The 20,079-nt window shown below is 57.4% G+C and overlaps 4 protein-coding genes across 17 annotated transcripts in view; 2 read left to right on the top strand and 2 right to left on the bottom strand.

Annotated features, from left to right (window-relative positions):
* Nucleotides 1–10: 10 nt before the first annotated feature.
* Nucleotides 11–6,908, top strand: TWNK (twinkle mtDNA helicase). Of its 5 annotated transcripts, none has more exons than XM_072805654.1 (6): nucleotides 11–131; nucleotides 3,380–3,722; nucleotides 3,885–4,148; nucleotides 4,292–4,399; nucleotides 4,710–4,851; nucleotides 5,738–6,908. In XM_072805654.1, exons 2-6 carry the CDS (start codon nucleotides 3,466–3,468, stop codon nucleotides 6,056–6,058), a joined length of 1,092 nt encoding a protein of 363 aa, XP_072661755.1. In that variant the 5' UTR covers nucleotides 11–131; nucleotides 3,380–3,465; the 3' UTR covers nucleotides 6,059–6,908. The 5 variants fall into 5 exon arrangements, with proteins under 5 accessions (XP_072661755.1, XP_072661754.1, XP_072661753.1 ...); XM_072805653.1 differs by lacking the exon at nucleotides 11–131 and having other exon boundaries at nucleotides 2,349–3,722; nucleotides 3,885–3,940; nucleotides 4,039–4,148; XM_072805652.1 differs by lacking the exon at nucleotides 11–131 and having other exon boundaries at nucleotides 2,349–3,722; nucleotides 3,908–4,148.
* On the bottom strand, nucleotides 577–1,867 carry MRPL43 (mitochondrial ribosomal protein L43). The gene is made up of 3 exons (XM_072805663.1): nucleotides 1,638–1,867; nucleotides 1,444–1,550; nucleotides 577–1,311 (listed from the first exon to the last, which is right to left on the bottom strand). The coding sequence occupies exons 1-3, from the start codon at nucleotides 1,766–1,768 to the stop codon at nucleotides 1,070–1,072; spliced, it is 480 nt and encodes a 159-aa protein (XP_072661764.1). The 5' UTR covers nucleotides 1,769–1,867; the 3' UTR covers nucleotides 577–1,069.
* Nucleotides 6,909–9,185: 2,277 nt separating the features above from the next.
* LZTS2 (leucine zipper tumor suppressor 2) lies at nucleotides 9,186–19,307 on the top strand. 6 transcript variants are annotated; one of them, XM_072805658.1, is made up of 7 exons: nucleotides 9,188–9,345; nucleotides 9,774–10,085; nucleotides 10,209–10,295; nucleotides 14,599–15,048; nucleotides 15,676–16,338; nucleotides 16,873–17,130; nucleotides 17,951–19,307. In XM_072805658.1, the coding sequence occupies exons 4-7, from the start codon at nucleotides 14,641–14,643 to the stop codon at nucleotides 18,632–18,634; spliced, it is 2,013 nt and encodes a 670-aa protein (XP_072661759.1). In that variant the 5' UTR covers nucleotides 9,188–9,345; nucleotides 9,774–10,085; nucleotides 10,209–10,295; nucleotides 14,599–14,640; the 3' UTR covers nucleotides 18,635–19,307. The 6 variants fall into 6 exon arrangements, with proteins under 6 accessions (XP_072661760.1, XP_072661762.1, XP_072661759.1 ...); XM_072805660.1 differs by having other exon boundaries at nucleotides 9,774–10,295; nucleotides 15,676–16,323; XM_072805656.1 differs by having other exon boundaries at nucleotides 9,774–10,295.
* The window catches only part of PDZD7 (PDZ domain containing 7), an 18,638-nt gene continuing 17,703 nt past the window's right edge, over nucleotides 19,145–20,079 (bottom strand). For all 5 annotated transcript variants that reach the window (XM_072805637.1, XM_072805639.1, XM_072805638.1 and 2 more), the window contains one exon: nucleotides 19,145–19,789. In XM_072805637.1, coding sequence (XP_072661738.1) covers nucleotides 19,502–19,789 — 288 coding nt within the window. In that variant the 3' untranslated portion in view covers nucleotides 19,145–19,501. The remainder of the gene's footprint in view (nucleotides 19,790–20,079) is intronic.

The raw sequence follows: 20,079 nt of genomic DNA, 5'->3' as shown, positions 1-20,079 counted from the left end.
TGGTCTAGACTGGCCTTCCTGATCACTAGGCTTCTGAGCCTATGGAAACAGTGCTGCAGGGTTGGTTCTGCTCCCCATAAAACCATTTGCAGAGAAAACTGGGATCCTCAGCTTCCATTTGGCTGCTCCAGGCAGGTATATAGGTCTTTACAAGGCTCTCATTATTCACTGATCAGGATGGTAAGAGCATGACAAATTATAACCGTTTAAGAATTCATACAAAGCTTTCTAGGTTTTTACCTCCTGGCTCTTTTCCTTACCATTCCACTCCTCTGTTTTAGCTAAGTCTAAAAGATGCTCCCTGTTTATCAGTTCTCTTGCTCACCTCCAAGAAGCTTTCAGTACCTCCCCTCACCTATCAAGAGACAACATGAATTCATTTCTGCAGAGGGGCCTTGGAGAGTAGTTGGGATCAGGGCAAGCTTATTACCAGGGATCTGGCCTGAGAATCACTCTCCAAGGGTCAGTACTAGATTAATCACGTGGCCTTTGGTACTAACCATCCTGAAGGGTCGTATGTTCCATTTCTGATTTTAGGAAAATGAAAAGTGGGGTTATATTTAAAATCTACACATATTTTTGAAGACCTCAAGTGTAACCTTGGGCAAGTTTATTAACCTTACTTTTCTAATCTAAACACTCAGACAGCTATAAAATGGTTATCCTAATGCCAGGTTCACAGCACAGTATAAGGGGCTAGCTAGCTCTCTAGCTCAATGGTTGTAGAAAGAGGGCATTGGGGACTCTTCTGAAGCCAACCTTGAAACCCCTCACCAGGATTTGAGATCACTCTTATCAATCTGGATTTCAGAAATAAATGCCTGCAATATCCTTGAATGGTCAGATTTCAGGGATGTCAAACAGGGAAGAATTAGGAGACTAACAAAGTCACTGCCCCTCCTCCTGAGCAATGAAGAGCTCTTTATCCCAAGCAAAAGCTTTGGCGTCAGTGTCTCTTTTGGGGGGCTCCATCTGCCTGCGTGGGCTTGGAATTCCTCTGAAAGAGGAAGAACCACTTCCACTGAGGTAAGAGTCCAGAGCCCGAGATTGTAGTTGGTGGGGCAACTCTTTACGGCACTTGCGCCTGGGCTAGCGCAGCATCCTGGACTTCTCGCGGGCGTAGCCCACCCAACATTGTCGGTTTGTTGGTGAAGGGGTGCCACTGGCCCTGGATGCTAGGACTGTCAGTGTGGAAGGGCTTGCGGATGCGGATCACATCCAGGCCCGACTGGTTCGCCAGCTTCTGCACCAGCGTCGCAATCTCCTCGACTGACTTGCAGTGGATGCTCTCCTCGCGCACTGCCCCATTAACTGGACAAAGGGACGGGGTCGGGGAGAGAAAGCGGATGGATCAGGAGTCAGAGCAGAGAGAAGCGAGCCGGCCGAGTCTCCCCTCGACCCCGCCCCCATGCCGCCCTCCAACCCCCGTCCCGCCCCACTCACGGTATTCGGCCACTACTCTGGGCACACAGCACGGCCTCGAGTTCACGTATATTACGACCCCCGGGTTCCGTCGCGCGAAGTCGGCCACCTCCCGTTCCACGAACTCCCTGAAGAAGCCGAGAAGAATAAGCACAGAGACCCGACCCTGGGCGACCTCTGCCCGGGGAGCACCCCGCGCCGTTCGCCTGGCTCACCGGGCACCGCGGGACGAGGGCGCATCGCGGCTGAGGTTAAAGCTGAGACGCTGCAACTGCTGCACGTACCGGCCCAGCCCGTTGTAGAGGACACTGGCCAGGAAGCGGCTCGGGGTCCCGCGCGCCGTCATAGCCACGGCGCTCCGGCAGCCCAGTCGAGCTTGGAGAGGCGGGGGCGGGACAAAGGCCCAAGCTTCCGGTTCCGGGAACACCCGCGCGCAGCAGTTTTGCTTCCGCGGTCACCGCGGGAGGCGCGCCAGTGACCCACGTTGTGGGCTAGAGTGGCGAGAGGAGGGTAGTGAGACGCGGTCAAGGTTGCGAGCAGCATGCGTTCTGGCAGTAGCGCCGAGGGAGGACACGGTCGCGGGGGCGAAGTGAGCCGCCCGGTGGCGCTCTAGTCGTGGTGGGACCCCTTTGAGGGAAGGAGCGGCGAGGAGGGCCTCCGCTTGGGTTCTGGCGCATTGGAGCCCGGAACGACGCAGGCGGCAGTAGAGATGGGGACGGCGAAGAGATCTCCTGGCGGAGCCGGAGTGGTAAAGAGATGATCTAGAGAAAGCACAGCGGAGGGGGCAGTGTGGAGGGTCGTAGAGGTGAGGCGACGGCTGTACAGGGCACCGGACACGAAAGGCTCCTGTAGATGAGCGTAGATGTGAAGTAGCAATGCAGAGGGCCTGAAGAGGGTTCGAAGAGATATTTATGAGGGAGAAGTTGCAAGAAAGAAGTTACCTCGAGTGGGCTCTGTAGAGTGCTGTGCAGAGGATCCCTAGAGTCTGAGCTAGTAAAGGCACCCGAACCAGGGACTGAAGGCATTACAAACAGTGATTTCCTCGATTTCACTAGGAATGTGGGTACTCCTTCGAGGCGGGTACCCCCTCCGTATGCTGCTCCCCCTGCGTGCGGAGTGGATGGGTCGGAGGGGCCTGCCCAGAAGCTTGGCCCCAGGCCCTCCTCGCAGGCGTTACAGGAAGGAGGCTCTCCCAGCCTTGGAGGTACCAGTGTTGCCCGTAACTGCAACTGAAATCCGCCAATATTTGCGGGCACATGGGATCCCCTTCCAGGATGGCCACAGCTGCCTGCGGGCACCGAGCCCCTTTGTGAAGGCCTTGGAGCTCAAGGACCAGAGTGGTGCTACTGCTTCCTTCAGCCTTTTCATTGACAAGACCACAGGCCGCTTTCTCTGCATGACCAGCCTAGCAGAGGGGAGCTGGGAAGACTTCCAGGCCAGCGTGGAGGGGCGAGGGGATGGGGCGAGAGAAGGGATCCTGCTCGGTGAGGCCCCAGAAGCCGAGGACAGTGAGGAGGTCCGGAGGATCTGGGACCGAGCCGTACCTCTCTGGGAGCTGCCTGAGCCGGTGGAGGGCCAGCTGGCTCGTGTGATGTTTGGCCTTACCAAAGTGACTGATGACACGCTCAGGCGTTTCAATGTGCGGTATTTGTGGTCTGCTCGCAGCCTTGTCTTCCCTTGGCTCTCCCCTGGAGGTTTGGGATTACGAGGCCTGAAGCTACTAGGTGCTGAAGGCCAGGGAGACGGAGTGCAGTATAAGGAAACCACCATTCCCCGGCCTGGTGTCTACTACAATCTGTTTGGATTACCACTGATCAGTCGGCGAGATGTTGAGGTGGTATTGACGAGTCGTGAGCTGGACAGCTTGGCCTTAAACCAAGCCACAGGGCTGCCCACCCTGGCCCTGCCCCGAGGAATAGCCTGCTTACCCCCTGCCTTGCTCCCTTACCTCGAACAGTTTCGACGTATCGTGCTCTGGCTGGGAGATGACCTTCGGTCCTGGGAAGCTGCCAAGTTGTTTGCCCGAAAACTGAATCCCAAGCGATGCTCCTTGGTGCGGCCTGGGGACCAGCAGCCCCGTCCCCTGGAGGCCCTGAACCGAGGTTTGAATCTTTCTCGTATTCTGCGGACTGCCCTGCCTGCCTGGCACAAGTCTATCGTGTCTTTCCGGCAGCTTCGGGAGGAGGTGCTAGGGGAACTGTCAAATGTGGAGCAGGCAGCTGGCATCCGCTGGAACCGCTTCCCAGACCTCAATCGTCTCTTGAAGGGACATCGGAAGGGCGAGCTGACAGTCTTCACGGGTGAGCCCTTGGGAAATCACTACTTGGGGTAAGAGGCAAAGGATCTGGTGACAGAAGCAAGTAGGATTGGCCATGGTAAATGTTAAAGAGGATGTTTCTCCCTACTTTGAAGCCCTTGCTCCGGTCTTGGTTTTAAGGGTAGAACTTTCCTCCCTCACCCAGGTCTGTGTTCAACCCCCCTGCAGGGCCAACAGGCAGTGGAAAGACGACATTCATCAGTGAGTATGCCCTGGATTTGTGTACCCAGGGGGTAAACACACTGTGGGGTAGCTTTGAGATCAGCAACGTGAGACTAGCCCGAGTCATGCTGACACAGTTCGCTGTGGGGCGGCTAGAAGAGCAGTTGGACAAATACGACGAGTGGGCCGACCGCTTTGAAGACCTGCCTCTCTATTTCATGACTTTCCATGGGCAGCAGAGCATCAGGTGAGATTTCCGAGGCCTAGGGTTTTCAAAGAATGGGAGGGCAGAAGAACAAATCTCCAGCAGAATTTTCAGGAATGCTGGCTTCTCTGGTGGGAGACTGCTTGTGATTGACTCTTGAATTCATTGCCTCTTCCTCTTCCCAGGACGGTAATAGACACAATGCAACATGCAGTATACGTTTATGACATCTGCCATGTGGTCATCGACAATCTGCAGTTCATGATGGGGCATGAGCAGTTGTCCACAGACAGGTGATATTCTCTTGTCTCACTGGAACCCACTTGAACACACATGTCTTCTCAGGCAGCTGGCCCTAGGCACACACTGTACTCTCTTGTTTTCTGACACGTGTGCTGGCACACACCACCCCATGTGTATTTTTGTCTTCAGACGTGTGGGCTGTGGCAGTGGGAAGTATAGATAGGGACCTAAGTGTGAGTCCTTGGGTAGAGTGGGGTCGTGGCGGTTTGTGGGGAGATGTGAATGAATCAGCAGTATGGGTATGTTCATGTCCTTTTGTCTGTGTCTGATAATGTCTTTACTTTGTTGGGGTTGGGACAGGATTGCAGCTCAAGACTACATCGTTGGGGCCTTTCGAAAGTTTGCAACAGACAATAGCTGCCATGTGACACTGGTCATTCATCCCCGGAAAGAGGATGATGATAAGGAACTGCAGACAGCATCAATTTTTGGCTCAGCCAAAGTAAGTGGCCTTTAGAGGAGCTCAAGCTTTGGAGAGTAGAGGGGGCAGGTGTGACCAGGCATGGCCTTTATTCAGCCTTAAATCATCTTGACTATCCACCTGGAAGAGGCAGGAGACAGAAGCCTCTGGGGCCATGACATAAGAAACACATGTACTAGGAATATAAAGGCTGATAATAGTTGGTCCTTTGCCCTCCTTGCCCTTTAGGAGTTCACATTGTCCCGTGGGGAAAATAGACAGTGATTATAACTCTATATAAGAGCAACAAAGGTATTTGGGAAACAAGACATCTGGGTCAGCCTGGCACATCTGAGGAGACTTCCTCACCCAGTTGGGGAAAGGGTGTGTCAACAGAGGTTGGGTTGAGTTTTGGCTGACAGTTAGTGTTAAATAATCGAATAAACAGGAGGGCCTTCTGGGCAGCAGGACCAGCCCAATCCTGGAACTTCCAGGGATATGCTGAGGGCCTGTCACTCAATAGGCCTGGGCTGGGCACAGGGAATACAGGGTGAGGAGCACGAACTGTGCCACAATGGAACAAACATGGAGCTAGGGAAGAGAGTGACGCAGAAGTGGAAAGATGGTGGTTCTTTATGAGGATCAAGAATGGTCCCTGATGAACTGTGACATTTAGACCGAGACGTGAATGATAAGCTGGGGTTAAGTGAGGGTGGTAAGCTGTGGAGGAGAAGTGTTACCAGCAGAGGGAACAGCATGTACAAAATCTGGGGCAGCAGTGAGGTAGTCAAGGAACTGAAAGACTCAAGTGGCCCCAGCATCATGGTCAGTAGTCCCAGGAGCTTTTCCATTCTTCCCTGGACCTTCAGCCTTCCTTTCTGCTTTTCATGTCTTCTCACTGCTCCTTCCTCCTGCCCCCATTCCCCAGGCAAGCCAGGAAGCAGACAATGTTCTGATCCTACAGGACAGGAAGCTGGTAACTGGTCCAGGGAAACGGTATCTGCAGGTGTCCAAGAACCGCTTTGATGGAGACGTAGGTGTCTTTCCACTTGAATTCAACAAGAGCTCTCTTACCTTCTCCATACCACCCAAGAGCAAGGCGCGGCTCAAGAAGGTCAAGGATGACAACGGGCTTGTGACCAAGAAGCCCTCCTCTGGCAAAAAAGGGGCTGTGCCCCAGAATTCTGAGACTTGCTTGGGTCAGTCCCACCACCCCTATCAGCCAGACGTCTCCAAGCCCTCAAGGTGAAAGCAGTGCAGAGCTGAACACTGAAATGAGCCTGACAGGATAGGCTGGGACACAGACTTTCTTAGCCCTCTGCTAAGGCTATCTCTGTCCTGCAGTCCTAAGCTAAGGATGCTCTCCAGTCAGAGGAGCCTAACCTAGAGCAGAGTTCCATACTGAGAGAATTCAATTCAGCAAGAGAACTTCTGTGTGCCTGTACTGGGACTACAGCGCTGACAAGACAGATGAGGACCCTGCTTCCCTAGAACCTGCAGTCTGGTAAAGGAGACAAGAAGAGTAATAAACACAAAACGTGTTTTTTAGACAGTGAGATATACTATGAAGAAAAAAGTCATGCGATAATGCTTACAGGCTAGTTTAGATTAAGGTCTAAACAGGTATCTCTCAGCAGAGGACATTGGAGCTGGGGTCTAAAGAACTAGGACTGAGCCATGGGAACATCTGGAGAAAGAGCAATCCAAGCAGAGGGAAAATTAGACACAGAGGCCATGAGGTGGGAATGAGTAAATGGAGTTCAAAGCACTGAGTTCAGGCCCTCTGAACCTGGAAGGGAATAGAGGACTTGCCAAAACTCCAGTCTAGGTTTCTGGAGCCAAAGGCTGACACGGTGGGTACCAGACTCCTCTGCTGCCCACTCTGGACCCTGCCACGAGGTGGCACTCGCCACCATTGGATCCTAGGTGCTTGGCCCTGTAATATCAAGGCCCCAGAGGTGGAAGCTGGCCAGAGAGCCATGAAAGAAAACTGTGAGCTCAGAGTGCCTGCCACCTGGACAATGATTCCATGTTATGCTGCCTCAAATGATTGTAGAGCCTTTTCTAGTTTTACTGAAAAAAAATTTTTTTCCATTGCCTTTGTTTCTGTGTTTTTTCCTCTTTGTCCACCAGGTGTCTCCCCAGTCTATAACTGGATTTTCCTCTTGCTTCGAACTGGGAGTCTTTGAACTGTGTACTACAAGGAAGCAGGGGCATTAAAGGGCCTTGACCCTCATATCCCTCTACGTGTCTTCTTGGCTTAGGGATGACAGGATGGTGCCTCTTTATCCCTGTCTTCCCTGAGGATCTCCATGTGAAAGGTGTGGGTCACCGGGCCACATGCCTAGGCCTTCCTTCCCTGACCAGCTGTCCCTAGGTGATAGAAGCCACTCACTGACCTCTCAGTGTGGTATCATGCTCAGTGTCTTCTTATCTGGCTCCCCACCCACTTCCCTCATCCTTGTACACTCAGTGTTTCTCTTATGTTTGTATGTGTCAGAACTCCTGGGACTCTAAAAATGTAGAACCTAGGGCCTACTCTCCCCCCAATAAACACACACACAGACATTTTTAATTCTGGAGGTCTCAGAAAAGGTACAGAATTCCTCATTTTTAACAACTACTGAAGGAGATTGTAAAGTTAGAGACCTACTCAGAAATAGTCCCAAGGGAGACACTTTTCCCATCTCACTTACTCTGATATCCTAAAGTCCCATTTTCCCTTTAGATTTGCATGCAAGAATGGTCAGAATGCAAAATGTTGTGAGGAGGCTGGGGAGAAGGCTTTTGTAAGGATGGGCAGAGGAGGTTTCCTACTGCCTTGAATTCTCTGGTCTACCTAAGAGGGCTGCCTCTGGGGCCCTGTAGAAGGCTCTGGGGTCTCTGGTCTGTTGTGAGGACTGACTACAATTATCTCCTGAAACAGACCCTGGAACAAAGCTGTTCTCTGGGGGAAGAACCTGGGGTGGAGGGAGGGGGTAGTTCCTCCAGGGCCTCCCTTCTTGGGGGTCTCTCCCAGACTGGCTGGAGCCAGGCCTCCTAATCCTGCAGTAATCATTCCCAGCCGCTGGCTGGTCTATGCCTCATCCAGGGTCTGTAACATTGAATGTCAGCCATGCCTTCCAGATGTACACCACCAGGTCATTCCTACCTCTAAGGATTCTGGTCTACTGGAAGGCCTGGTGTGTTCTCAGAAAATCCTTTAGCTATTTCCATTAGGGGACTTTTGTGAGGTCTCTGTGAATTGGGGATAGAAGGATAGATACGCACTTGCCTGTCTTGCTCCACCCTCCTAGCAGACATCCCCCCCCCCACACACACACACACAAAGCACAAATCCGAATGATGGGAGAGGGGAAATTGACACTCCCCCAACCCCACCCCGTACACACACATTCCATTGCACACCTGTCTTAAACTCACATCAAGATTAGCCAAAAGTATGTCTAGAAGTCCCTGGAGCCTAGAAAGCAGTAGGGGATCCCTGGGTCCGGAATAAGGTCCCTGGTAGCCACTGTCCCTGTACCCAACCAGAGTGGATTGAGGCAAATTACCCGGGCTCTTTTTCCAATCGGATATTAATCACCCTGAGAGTTTAGGAAGGGCCTGGCCCAGCTGGGTCCAGCTGGATCTTCAGCCGTGTCTTCAGATTTAGTGTCGTTTTTTCAGCTTTCCAGTCGCTTCTTTACTGCAGGTGAGTTGGAGAAGAGATTAAATTCACTGGACTCCTCCTGTGCAGATACTCTTGCTGCAAGTAAGGCTCAGATACCTGTAGATGACAGTCTGTGCCTTCCCACAGGCTGCCTCGGGTGCCACAGATGGAGCCCTAGGTGCCTTCCTGCAATACAGGGCAACTTCCTGTTTGTGCCTGTGGGTGGAACTTTATGAGTGTAAGGGAAGCCTGGCCATGCTCTGTGGGGGGCCAGAACTGGCAAGTATGCTCACCTGGGTAGGCACCTACTGCGGGGAGGGGGGAAGGGGCTGGCTCTGCTAGGGCAATTCCGACCAGAGGGTGGGGCGGGGTCTGTTTTAGTGAAACCCGAGCCTTCTTTGTCTGCTTCCTAGGGGTTTTCCTTGTTCCTGGGGAATGAGCTGAGAGCCGACCCGGTTTGGCTCCTTACAGGGTAGGGCAGGTGGCAGTAAAGTCCTATCGTCAACTTGGTTAGGCCGGCCAGGTAGTTTAGCTCCCGGTCACGTGCTGTTCGCCCCTTTCCCCAAGTCGAAAACCAAATCCAGAAAGCTGTGAAGTCGGAGGCCAGAGGGGCAACCTGGCCACCACCGAGCTACTGCTGGGCTGGGTACCGGGTCCGCCGTAGAGGGGGTGCTGGGCAGACCACTCCCCTCCCTGGGTCGGGGGCGCGGCCTCAGCCGCCCCGCCCCGCCCCGTTCCACCAGGCCGGGCCCGGCCGGCGCCGGGAGTCCGGAGCCCGGAGCTGGCTGGGAGCCGGCAGATCTGCGGCGGAGAGGTGCCGGCGCTCGGGCAGGAGCTGGGCGGGAGCGGCAGCGGCAGCGGCAGCGGCGGCGCAGGTGGCCTGGGTGAGTGGTGGGGCCGCGGAGGTGTGGGCACTCCGGCCTCCCGCACATGCCGGGTCGGGAGCGAACTTTCCCTGTCTGGGGAAGCTAGGGGGTGGAGTGAGGAGAGGGTCCCACACTGGGGTCGGGGGGCCCGCAGGCGAGGAGCCTGAACAGGGATCCGACACGGAAACTCACGCCAGTGGGTGCACACGCGCGCGCGCCGAGACCCACGCACATAGGACACACGTGCACTCAGGAGAGGACGCGCCCAGTGGGTTACCCTTGCAGTCCCTGGAGCGGCGCCACTGGCCCGCACGGAGCCCCAGCTGACAGGGTGCTCTGCTGTCCCGTACTTGGCAGGGGTGGGAGAAAGGGCTGCCCGGTGACCGCCGACGCGGGCGGGCCGGGTGGGACACCTCCGGAGGTTCCTGCTTCCTGGCCGCCCACAGGTGAAGACTAAGACGTAAACAGGCGCCGAGCACGTGATCGCTTCGCAGACGAGTGGGCTGTGCTTCCCTCGCCCCCGCATCAGGGCGAGGACCTCCCTCCCCAACCCTGGGCGAGTCTCCGAGGTCTCCTGTCGGGCCGTATTCCATTCTCCGCCTCAAGAAATGTTAAGCCTTCCCCCAGAAATGGGAGCACAACGCCCCCTGGAGTCCGGGTAGCGCAGGCCTGGAGACTCTTGGGCTCGGTGGGGTTACCTGGGCTCCTTGCCTTCCTTCACCCGAACGAACACGTTCGTGGGGCCCTCATCCCGGAAGGTATCGGAGGAGGGCGCTATTTCGGGTGGCAGTATACGGCAGCTCCGGCCCCATACCTCCAGTCTGGGGAGCAGCTGCCTGAGAGCCGGTGGGTCCCTTTCCTACCACCACCCCTCCTTGCAGAACTGGGAGCTCCTCCCTTCAACTGTAGGAGCCGAAAACCCACTCGTGCGAGAGTGGGAGTCCTCCTTTCCCAGAGAATGCATAAAGGTAAATGTCCCCGAAGTACGGGAGTGGGCCTATCCCCCTCCCCTAGAAGGGAGGATGAGCCCCCTCCCCCAGGGAATGAGGGAGTGGGCAGCGGCCCTCGCCTCCCTCTCTGCCCCACCCTCCACCCCTACACACACGCTGAGCCCAGCTGCTGCCTGAGCTTCCGGGCTGGCTGCCAGAAAGGGGAGGAGGCTCCTGGTGCCCCAAGAGGCTGGGATCAGGGCAAGGCCAGAGGAGGGGGTCTCTACTGGGGAGGGGGGCTCAGTCTATTCTTATGTGGCTCAGGGTCTGGGGTGAGCCTGAGGGTGGTTGGGCTATGCCTCCCTTTCCAGGGAAAAAGAAAGAAAAACAACCCTTTCCATAGAGCTAAAAATAGAGCTGAGAGCTGGCCAGGGCTGTGGCCTGGAAGGGGGGGATGCTCCTTCCTGGGGCAGAGGAGCTCTGGCAGGCCTTGGCCTTGGGGGTGGGGATGCAAGTAGGGGGTGGGAGGCTGTCCTTGGCTGGGGGTGTGGGCATCAGCTGACCTGACCAGAGACCCCTCAGGGGGGAAAAAAGTCTTTGTGGTAAAAAATGCTCGTGAAACACCATGGGTATGTGTAAGTTGTCTGACTGAATGAGACCACCAATGTGTTAAAGATGTTTAGGAGAGGAAGCCCATTTAAGATTGTGACTCGGTAGGAAGGACTCTGAGTCCTTGTGAAAGATTGTGCACAAGGTGTGTGACACCCAGTGTGTCTGTGTGTAAGTTGGCCTGAAAGATTATGGAAGGAAGGAACCTGGAATCACGTGATGGAGGAGACTGTGATTGTGGCTGCGTGGGACCGAATGTGGGAAAAGTCGTGTGGGTGTTAGGAAGATTGTGTTGTTTGCGAGAGGGTGAGACTCTCTGTGACCCTGAGAAGACCGAGGGATGTTGTCAGCTGTGGGACTGGTGTAGGTTCTGACTGTAGGTTTGGACCGCCTCACCCCAGTGATTGTCAGGGGGCCAGGGGCTGCCTCTCTCCCAGCAGTGACCTCTCTTAGCAAATGATTCTCAGGGAAGGTTGGGGAGCAGACGGCCGCGCGCGAGGCAGGCCTGGGCTCGCGGGGGGCAGGCTACAGTGCTGGGCAGTCCGGTAGGGGCCCCCAAAGTTGCTGGGGTGGCGGTGTATCCTGCGAACGCGCCGCCTGGTGGCGCCGCCTCCGCAAATCCGAATCTGCCTCCCTCCACCGCTGGGGGTGGGGCAGGCACGGCCCGAGCCCGGGTCCGCGACCGGCCCTGGGGAGCAGGGGCCCGGCGGCCGGGGCGGGTGGGGGGGCCGGCCCTCCGCGCCCCGCTCGGGACTCCGAAGCCGGAGTGTGTCTTGCGGGGGAGGCTTCGACCGGAGGAGCGGAGGGGGAAGGGCGGCCGCCGTGGCGCCGGGCCCTTTGTGCTGGAACAATGACCAGCTGCCGCTGGCCCCGGGGCCCGGGTAGGGGTGGAGGGTGACCCGCCGCCGCCGCCGAGTCCCGAGCCCACCGGGCGTGGGGGGTCCCGAGGCCCGCGGCGCGGCCCCGCGTGACGCGGGGTGCTGCGCGTGTCCGCGCCGGGGCGGGGACGCCCCTCGGACCCCTCCCCCGCGCTGCGCCGCCCACTCGGGCCGGACGGGGGCCGGTCGGGCCGGGGGCGCCGCGGAGGCGGGGCCGGGCCGGGCCGGGCCGGGCGCCTCCGAGTGGCCGCGCGCGGGCCGGAGCCGGGCGGCGCGCCTGTGGAGCGCTGGGGGCGGCCCGGGCCGAGCATGGAGCGGCGCGGCGGAGGTGAGGGGGGGCCAGGGCTGGGAGGCGACCCGGGGGCGCCCCCAACTTCGGCGCGGCGGAGGGCCGGTGGGGAGGCGGAGGAGCGGGGAGAGGGGGGAGGCCCGGAGGGGGCGTTGGGGGTCCCGGCTTCCTGGGGGAATGGGAACTCGTCATCCCGGACTTGATCCCGCCTGACTGGTCCTTGGAGTTTGGTGGGGGAGACTTTCCCCAACTCTTCACCCCCCAAAACAGGTCTGTGGGAGTTCAGCTTGGCCAGACCTGCGCGGGCCCCAGCAGCACCCAGCGCCCAGCTGCCCCCAGCTGCCCCCGGGCCCACCAAGGGGGAGTGCGTGTGTGTGCTGGGCCCCCGTGACCACTCGGGGGGTGCTGGGGAGGGCCAGGGGTTCCCTTTCCCAGAGCCACAGCGCATTTCTCAAAATGGAGCCTCCACTTGCCCCTCCTTCTCTCTCAGGCTCCCGCTCTTGGAGCCTGGCCGGCTGGGCCTGCCTTTCCAGAGGCCTGGCTCTGGCTCCCTGTGTGTCTGGCTCTCAGGGCCCAGTATTTATCTCTCTTGTGGGTTTAGGGGCCCCTGGCTCCGTGGGATTCAGGGACCCAGTCCCTGGGTCAGCCTGCCTCCTTGTCTGCCTGACCCCAGGGCCTCTCTGAGCCTTTGTCTCTGGTCTTTTGGGTCCCTGTCTTTCTCTGAGTGTCTGTCTCCTCCCCTTACTTCTCACTTTCTTGGTGCTCACTGAAGTGGGCAAATGCAGAGGTGCCAGCCTCCACTGCCCCCAGGAAGCCCCTTCCCCCCAGCTTTCTCCATGCCCTGGAGTGGTGTGGAAGAGGGCAGCAGAGGGGATGTGCCATCTGCTTAGCTCAAGGCTGGCATTTGGTGGGTGGGCTCTGTTCACCCCCAGCTCCCACCCCCCCAGCTCCTCAACCCTCAGTCTGGACGCCTTCCTGGTTTCAGGGTCCTTTGACTTGAGTGGGGAGGTGGAGGGTGGGCCTGGTGGAATCCAAGTGAGAGTAAAGGGGGACAGGCAAAGGAGTCAGATAATGTGTCTCTCCTTTCCCCGCACTCCAGTAAGTGACAAGAACCAGGCTCCTGCTCACCCAGTTGGCCCTGCTTGCCACCCAGGCTCCCACCCACTCTCACACATGCTCTGTTCACACACACTCCTCTGTACACACTTGTGCACACTCACTTCCTTGTTCCTACGCTCATGTAAGAGATAAGTGAGTTTACATATAGACCTATGTCTATTTGAGCACATCTATCCAAAGATAGTCTCAGTTGCGCTCATACACCACACATTCACACATTACGATGCAATTATTGTGTTTACATATTTCCTAAGGGATCTCGATGCACACACATACTCTTTTATTACATATTAATGCACATATAGGAAAAGTAGGAATACTGATACAACTGTACCAACACACATATACTCACACATACTCATCCCTGATGTTTTCATACATAATCATTTACACTCAAAGTCCTCACTTCCATGCGCCTGTGCAGTCTCACACATACAAATAAGTACAAACACAAACTCCCATTCCTACACGATTCTATGTCCACTTCTTGGCCCCGGCTCTGCATGATGACTTCAGCAGATGCCTGAATCCCGGTCTTCGCACCGGGGGAGGGAGTTCCGGGTGGAGACTCGCTGTCCCCTTCCAGGAAGGAGCAGAGCCCAGGGAGGTGGGGCCCTCTTCCCTGGGCTCCAGGGAAGTGAGATCTGAAAGCAGCTGCCAGAGGTGACGGTGGGGCTTCCATCTTCATCCCCTCAGGGTTACTCTGAAGAATGTCTAAAGCCGGATGGTTTTGCAGAACCAGAGGTTGGCAGCAGGCCTGTGCAGGCTCCTTTAGGCCAGACCGATTGGGTGTGGTGAGGCTAGGAGTTGTCATGGAAGCGAGCAGGAGCCTGCATCCACCTCTGGAAGGCAGGAGACCCCAGAGGGCACCTGTGGGCTCCCTAAAAGCTCTGGGTTTCTTGCTTGGCCAGCTCCACCCTGCCGCCTCTCCGTCTGGGAGAAACTGAGGCCCAGGTGCGGGAGGCTTGGCACTGCCTGGACTGGGTGTTTATTCCCTAATTACCGTCTGAGTTGCTGACTGTCCCTGAGGTCGCCTCAGCCCCAGCTGCCCTCTAATGAGGCCACCTGTCCCAGGGGACCAGGAACCTGTGTTGGGAGCTGGTAGAGATCTCCCTCCTAAACTTGGGTCCTGGCTTCTGTGAGGGATGTGAGTTTGGGCTGGGGCCTGGGCCCCCGCTGCCAAGGGCCATGCATAACCACCAGGCCTCCCGTCCCCTCGGTGTCCTTGCTCAGAAGGGTCAGTCTTTAGCCCTGTCCAGACTGGAGTTGGGCAGTGATCTGGATCCCAGAAAGAATGGAGTTTCCTGCCAGTGCTTGGGGGAGGAGCATGAGGGACATCAAGGCTTGTACTGATGTCAGGAGGCTGTTTGACCAGGGACAAGGGCTCAGGAGAGGGACTCGGGACTTGTATAGGGAGGGAACTCTGACACCATTACCCTGCTCACAGGTTCCCCTGGAGGCCCTTGGCCAGGCCTGAGCCTCTGTCACCATGGCCATTGTGCAGACTCTGCCAGTGCCACTGGAGCCCGCTCCTGAGGCCACCACTGCCCCACAAGCTCCAGCCATGGGCAGCGTGAGCAGCCTCATCTCAGGCCGGCCCTGCCCTGGGGGGCCAGCTCCTCCCCGCCACCATGGCCCCCCTGGGCCCACCTTCTTCCGCCAGCAGGATGGCCTGCTGCGGGGTGGCTATGAGGCACAGGAGCCGCTGTGCCCAGCTGTGCCCCCGAGGAAGGCCGTGCCCAGCACCAGCTTCACCTACATCAATGAAGACTTCCGGACAGAGTCCCCGCCCAGTCCAAGCAGTGACATCGAGGATGCCCGAGAACAGCGGGCACGCAATGCCCATCTCCGCGGCCCCCCGCCCAAGCTCATCCCTGTCTCTGGAAAGCTGGAGAAGGTGAGGACCAGCCCTTCCTTTGGGGCCTGGGTGGAATCAGGACCCCCCTGAAGAAGCTGGAATTTGGGGGCCGATTCAGAGGAGAGAATTTGAGCTCCAGATTCACCAGACCACCAGACCTGGCTTTTAATCTGACCTCTGCCTCATTCTAGCTGCATGACCTCAAGGAAGTCACATAACCTTTCTGAGCCAGAGTTTCTGTGTCTGTAATATGGAGGCACCAGGGCAGCTTTCCTATGATTTCGTGCACATTCCATCACATAATGTATATCAGTGTTTAGCCTAGGGCCTGTCGTACAACATGTGCTCAATAAATGTTAGCTGCTCAGATTCCTTTAACTGTGCAACAGCTATGTGTCTGGCTGAACGAGGCCTTTAACTTTTCTGAGCCTCCATTTGTTCATTTGTAATATGGACATATATTTTGCTCGTATGGGTGTTGTAATGATTAGAGACGAACCTTTTAAATAGCTTGATATAAAGGACATCAGGAGGCCCTCAGCCAGTGGTAGCAATTATTATTAATGTGTGGGGATTGGGGACCCCAGATGGGAGGGCAGGGAATATGATAAGGGCTTTGAAAGATTGGGCAGCTCATCCCCAGTGTCACATGGCACCTCATTTCAGAACATGGAGAAAATCCTGATCCGCCCAACAGCCTTCAAGCCAGTGCTACCCAAACCTCGAGGGGCACCATCCCTACCTAGCTTCCTGGGTCCTCGGGCCGCCGGACTGTCTGGGAGCCAGGGCAGCCTAACACAGCTGTTTGGGGGCCCTGCCTCGTCCTCTTCTTCCTCCTCCTCCTCGGCTGCTGACAAACCCCTGGCACTGAGTGGCTGGGCCAGCGGCTGCCCGTCGGGGACACTGTCTGACTCCGGCCGAAACTCACTGTCCAGCCTGCCCACCTACAGCACCGGGGGTGCAGAGCCAGCCACCCACTCCCCAGGCGGGCACCTGCCCTCCCATGGCCCTGGGCGGGGGGCACTGCCCGGGCCAGCCCGAGGGGCCCCTACTGGGCCCTCCCACTCGGACAGTGGCCGATCTTCCTCCAGCAAGAGCACAGGCTCCCTGGGAGGCCGTATGGCTGGGGGGCTCTTGGGCAGTGGTGCCCGGGCCTCCCCTGACAGCAGCTCCTGTGGGGAGCGCTCCCCACCCCCTCCTCCGCCCCCTCCCCCCCCTTCGGATGAGGCCCTGCTGCACTGTGTCCTGGAAGGAAAGCTCCACGACCGTGAGGCAGAGCTGCAGCAGCTGCGGGACAGTCTGGACGAGAGTGAGGTGACGGTGTGCCAGGTGTGGTCAGCAGCGATGACGGGGGTGGCGTGGCAGGACATCCACCGGAGCTGGGAGCCCAAGGAGCATCTCCCTGTGTGCTGTGGGGTGCGGGGGGGCAGGTGGGCAGGCCCAGACCCGGCTGTCTGGCTTCACCTGCAGGGCGGTGAGGGGTCTGAGCCAGCACCACCGTGTACCATCTTTCAGACTCGAGCAAGACACCTCACAGTACCGAGCCTCGCTTTGCTCAGCTGTAGATGGGGAGATTTCTGGCCTCCTAGGGTTCTTAGGATTAAGTAAGGTAAAAGCTTTGAAGTGCTTAGAATGACGCCTGGCACCTAGGAATTCCTACAGAAGTGCTTGCTCTTAAAGTTGTTTCTAGGATCCTAGCAGTGGTTGTGACTAGACCTACTGTAATTAGCCTCAGGGTTGAATGGAGTCTCCCGTCCCCGAACCCAGCCACAGGCCACCAGAGCAGTCGGTGACCAGGGAGCCATGGGCGGCGGGGAGGGGAGAGCCTCGCTCGAGGCACCCAGGTCCACCTTCTGTCCCCAGGCGTACGAGGAGCGGCAGCGGCCCTGGCCTCGGGAGCGTGAGGCACTGCGGGATGACGGCTTCACCCAGGCGCAGCGGGCACAGCGGGCCCAACAGCTGCTCCAGCTGCAGGTGTTCCAGCTGCAGCAGGAGAAGCGGCAGCTGCAGGACGACTTCGCGCAGCTGCTGCAGGAGCGGGAGCAGCTGGAGCGGCGCTGTGCCACCTTTGAGCGGGAGCAGCGGGAGCTTGGGCCTCGGCTCGAGGAGACCAAGTGGGAGGTGGGCCAGGCCAGGAGGGGCAGGGAGCAGGGCCTAATTGGGATAAGCCCCGGGCACAGGGGTCCAGCCTTCCTCTACCCTCAGCCTGCTACTCCCAGAGGCCCTCCTCATCCTCATCCACCTTGGTGAGATGAAGGTCCCCCTCAGACCTTCCTTTCTGGGCAAGGATCTCCTTGTGCCACCATTTGAGGTTTCCTCACTGGTCGAGTCAAGTGTTCATGGAGCCGGTGGCATTCCCATCCACTGCCAACCCCTCCACCCCCCCGACCAATAAGTCAGAATGTTGAGCCTGCTAGGCACCGGGCACTTTTTAGCTGTTACTTAGAGTGGATCTTTGATCCTCAGAACAGCCCTATGTGGTGGCTGTTGTTCACAGCCCCATTTCTTGAGATGAGGAACCGGGCCCAGAAAGGCTAGAGCCCACCATTATAGCTAGTCGGTGGCAGAGCTGAGATTTGAACCCAGGCTGTGTGGCTGCAATGTCTGCACTTTTAACCAAAACGCTGTGGTGTGTCTCAGGGGAAATGTGGGCACTGCCCTCAATTGCTCCCAGTCCTGCAAAACCTGCCACTGGCCTGTCCCCAGGGCTCTGCAGTACTCTGTGATGGTTTAAAATCACCTGCTTTGGGTCTGTATTTTGCTTCAGCCACTTATCAGCCATATAACCTTGGGCATGTCACTAGGCTTGTCTCAGTGTCTCCATCCACGTCATGGGTATCATGATCAAACAGCCTTTCCCCAAATACCCTTTGTGGTCTCAGGGCCTGACCCTCTAGGAGAACCCTTCTCACCATCCTTCCTGATCCCCTCCCATCCCTAGGTGTGCCAGAAGTCAGGTGAGATCTCCCTGCTGAAGCAGCAGCTGAAGGAATCCCAGGCAGAGCTGGTGCAGAAGGGCAGCGAGCTGGTGGCCCTGCGGGTGGCACTGCGAGAGGCCCGAGCTGCACTACGGGTCAGCGAGGGCCGGGCTCGGGGCCTGCAGGAGGCGGCCCGGGCTCGGGAGCTGGAGCTGGAGGCCTGTTCCCAGGAGCTGCAGCGGCACCGCCAGGAGGCCGAGCGGCTCCGAGAGAAAGCCGGCCAGCTGGACACCGAGGCGGCCGGGCTCCGGGAACCTCACGTGCCCCCTGCCACCGCTGATCCCTTCCTCCTGGCAGAGAGCGATGAGGCCAAGGTGCAGCGGGCTGCCGCTGGGGTCGGGGGCAGCCTGCGGGCCCAGGTGGAGCGGCTGCGGGCAGAGCTGCAGCGAGAGCGGCGGCGGGGTGAGGAGCAGCGGGACAGCTTCGAGGGGGAGCGGCTGGCCTGGCAGGCGGAGAAGGAGCAGGTGATCCGCTACCAGAAGCAGCTGCAGCACAACTACATCCAGATGTACCGGCGCAACCGGCAGCTGGAGCAGGAGCTACAGCAGCTCAGCCTGGAGCTGGAGGCCCGGGAGCTTGCTGACCTGGGCCTGGCCGAGCCTTCCCCCTGCATCTGCCTGGAGGAGATCACCGCCACGGAAATCTAGGGCCCTTGGCCTCCCAGATCTGAGGGAGGTCTACTGCAGGGGAGTGGGGGCAGGAGCCTCAGGTCTGCTGAGGTCCCCAAAGTCTGAGAGCCCCAGAGCTGCTTGTCCCCTGGGTTCCAGGCCTCTGGGCCTCTGCCAAGAACTTGGAGCTGCCCTGTGACCCGGATGGGCGAGATCAAACTCCTTGAAGGTCCCCGTTTCACTGTCACGCTGAGGCTCCTACTCACTTGACCCATTTCACCCCCACTTCTACTGCCATTGCCAGTCTGCCAACAGCATTACTCCCCGGATGCCAGGGGGCTGGGAAGAGGAGGGGGCTCCCTCATCTCCCTCATTTCCACACTCTTCCCTACCCCAAAGCCAGAGAGACCCAGACTGCGCCAGCTGCTTCAGATGTGCCTGCCCCCACCCTGCCCGTGTCGGGGGACAGGGCTGGGACTGGGGTCTGATCCCCAGGCTCCAGCTCTGCAGCCTCTCTCCTGGAGTGAGGGGGCTGTAGTCAGACCAAAGGAAGAACTCAAAATTGTCTTGTTTATTTGTGTTTGTGACCAAGTGGCCCCTCCCCACACCCAGGTTTATGGCCTCATTTTCACTTGTATATTTTTCCACACTGTAAATTTCTTGTACAAACCCAAAGGAAAAAAATTAAAAAATTTTTTTGTTTTTAAAAAAAGATGAGTGTGCTAGGTAAAGACTATGGGAACTGCTTTGACCTTCCCTATCCTTAACTCCTCATATTCCCTGGATATTCCCTTATCCCTCATAGAGGTCATGGGGAGATAAAGAGTGATGGGGGAAGGATAAATCCAGTAGAAAGTGTGAGGTCCTAGTGGACCATGACATGAAATTGTCTCAGGGTTTGAGAAACTAGAAAAGACTTCCATCCTGTTCCTTGCACAGAACGCTGCTTGGGGCTGGGGGATGGATACAGTGACCCCTCAAGGCCCTATCTGAGAGCCCATGTCCCTCAGTGCTTAGGGGCACTATAGGGGACATGAGAAAGTGTCCACCAATCCCAGGCTCCAGACCTTGGCTTTCTTCCAACGTCTCCCTGCCCTGGGAGGTGGGGGGCAGTGAGCAGGTGACACAAGCTATCCAGTAGCACCTTGTCCTTGACATCAAGTTTATCTGGAAAGGACGGAGCCTCAGTGATAGCTGGAGACGGAAAAAAGTGGGGAGCTTTGAGAAGAGGCAAGTCAAGAAACAGTGAGAGGTTCCTGAGTCCCAAGGAGGTTAGCAGGTAAGGTCTGGAAGATAGCAGGAGGATCCTAAGGAGTCAGTGAGAGGATCTGAAGTCAGTGGGAAGAGTCACAGCATGGATGGGGAGAGTCGGGTTAGTATCAGGAGTCTGGAGAGCTGAAGAAGGGATGGGGCTGGCAGTTTGATAGAGGAGCCTGGCATCAGTGGGAGGGATCTTGGTGTTGGTGGGCAGAGCAATTAATGGA

Source organism: Canis lupus, chromosome 29, assembly GCF_048164855.1.
Source record: "Canis lupus baileyi chromosome 29, mCanLup2.hap1, whole genome shotgun sequence".
Classification (NCBI taxonomy): Eukaryota; Metazoa; Chordata; class Mammalia; order Carnivora; family Canidae; genus Canis; species Canis lupus.
This window is presented reverse-complemented; position numbering and strand designations above follow the sequence as displayed.